This window comes from Ailuropoda melanoleuca, chromosome 10 (assembly GCF_002007445.2).
Source record: "Ailuropoda melanoleuca isolate Jingjing chromosome 10, ASM200744v2, whole genome shotgun sequence".
In the NCBI taxonomy this organism is placed as follows: Eukaryota; Metazoa; Chordata; class Mammalia; order Carnivora; family Ursidae; genus Ailuropoda; species Ailuropoda melanoleuca.
Genome location: NC_048227.1, coordinates 26,042,122 through 26,043,353, shown reverse-complemented (window position 1 = coordinate 26,043,353; position 1,232 = coordinate 26,042,122). Strand labels below are relative to the sequence as shown.

General features: G+C 46.7%; 1 protein-coding gene across 1 annotated transcript in view; it reads left to right on the top strand.

The window, feature by feature from the left end:
• The window catches only part of LOC100464689 (nodal modulator 1), a 65,936-nt gene that overhangs the window by 38,554 nt on the left and 26,150 nt on the right, over positions 1–1,232 (top strand). Inside the window, exon 17 of the mRNA XM_034670321.1 lies at positions 938–1,001. Within this exon, the coding sequence (XP_034526212.1) occupies positions 938–1,001 (64 nt within the window). The remainder of the gene's footprint in view (positions 1–937; positions 1,002–1,232) is intronic.

Here is a 1,232-nt window from a genome sequence, read left to right as displayed (position 1 = left end):
CACATCCTCACAACATCCTTTACGGTCTTTTTGATTTTAGCCATCCCGGTGGGCGTAAAGTGGCCGCTCACAGTGGTTTTATTTTGCATTTTCCTGGTGAATAATTCAGTGACTTCTCTTGGTTCCCGAGGTAGAGTACATGCTCTTTGCCGCTGTGTAGCCGTCCTCAGTACGATACCTGGCCTGTAGTGGGTGCTGGTGCTCTGGCAACATTTGTAGGATGAAAGAGCAAAGTGAATGGAGAAACCCAAGTCTTCCCTGGTAGGAGTTGCACGGGGGCTTCCTTGGTGTGATGAAAACAGCAGAGGTAGTTGGAACTCATTTCAGGTTTCTGTAGGAAACATGGCCAAAAGGTGGGTTAGTGACCGTTTGGGGGACTAAATCGTTAGGCTTCGCTCCTTCCCGATGCTGTATTCCTCCGGCAAACGACATACGCTCCTAGTCAGAGCTGTTACCCTACATAGACTCGTGGCGTGAAAGTGTCCTCTGCGATTGTTCCCATAAATTCTTGGGCCTTCCTCTGCTCCGTGCTCTGTTTTAGGAATGTTTCTAGGAAGGAAGTCAGGCTGTGGTTATCTTTCGGATCTTTAACTGAATCTGTTAAGTGGAAAATTCTCGGTCTCATTTGTGGTCGAAATGTACTTCCTGTTCCTTCGTGTGCACATCCCCGTTAGCTTGGTCTGTGCAGACGAAGCTAGTGTGAGTTGTTCAGTTACGGAAAATGAAATCCTGAGCTTGTGAGGGGCCATGGAATGGACTGGGTTGTTGAGAAGAAGCTGCTTCCGGCAGTGGAAAAGCATCTCGGATCCCATAATTGCGCATCTGCTGCGTGTCGTGTGTTCGAGTGAGAGGCGCTGCCTGTGGGTTCTCGGTGCTGGGAGGGCTCAGTGTGATAGACACCCTCCTCTGAAGATGACTTTTGATTTCCTGGCTGCAGGTGTGTACAAGGTGACCCCTCGCTCCTGCCACCGCTTTGAGCAAGCGTTCTACACCTATGACACGTAAGCTGGGTGTTCACTGCCCCGTGGTGTGGGTGAGCCTCCCCTGGAGTAGAGTGGGCACACAGCTCTTCTTCGGTTATTTCTGAAAAACAAAAGGATGTTTTTTTCTGGAAGAGGTAAAGTTAGGTATTAAAAAGAATTTCCATGTAGGGATTTTCAGATATACATATATATCTGAAATATATATATTAATATAATATTTATAATATATGATATAATAATATAATTGTT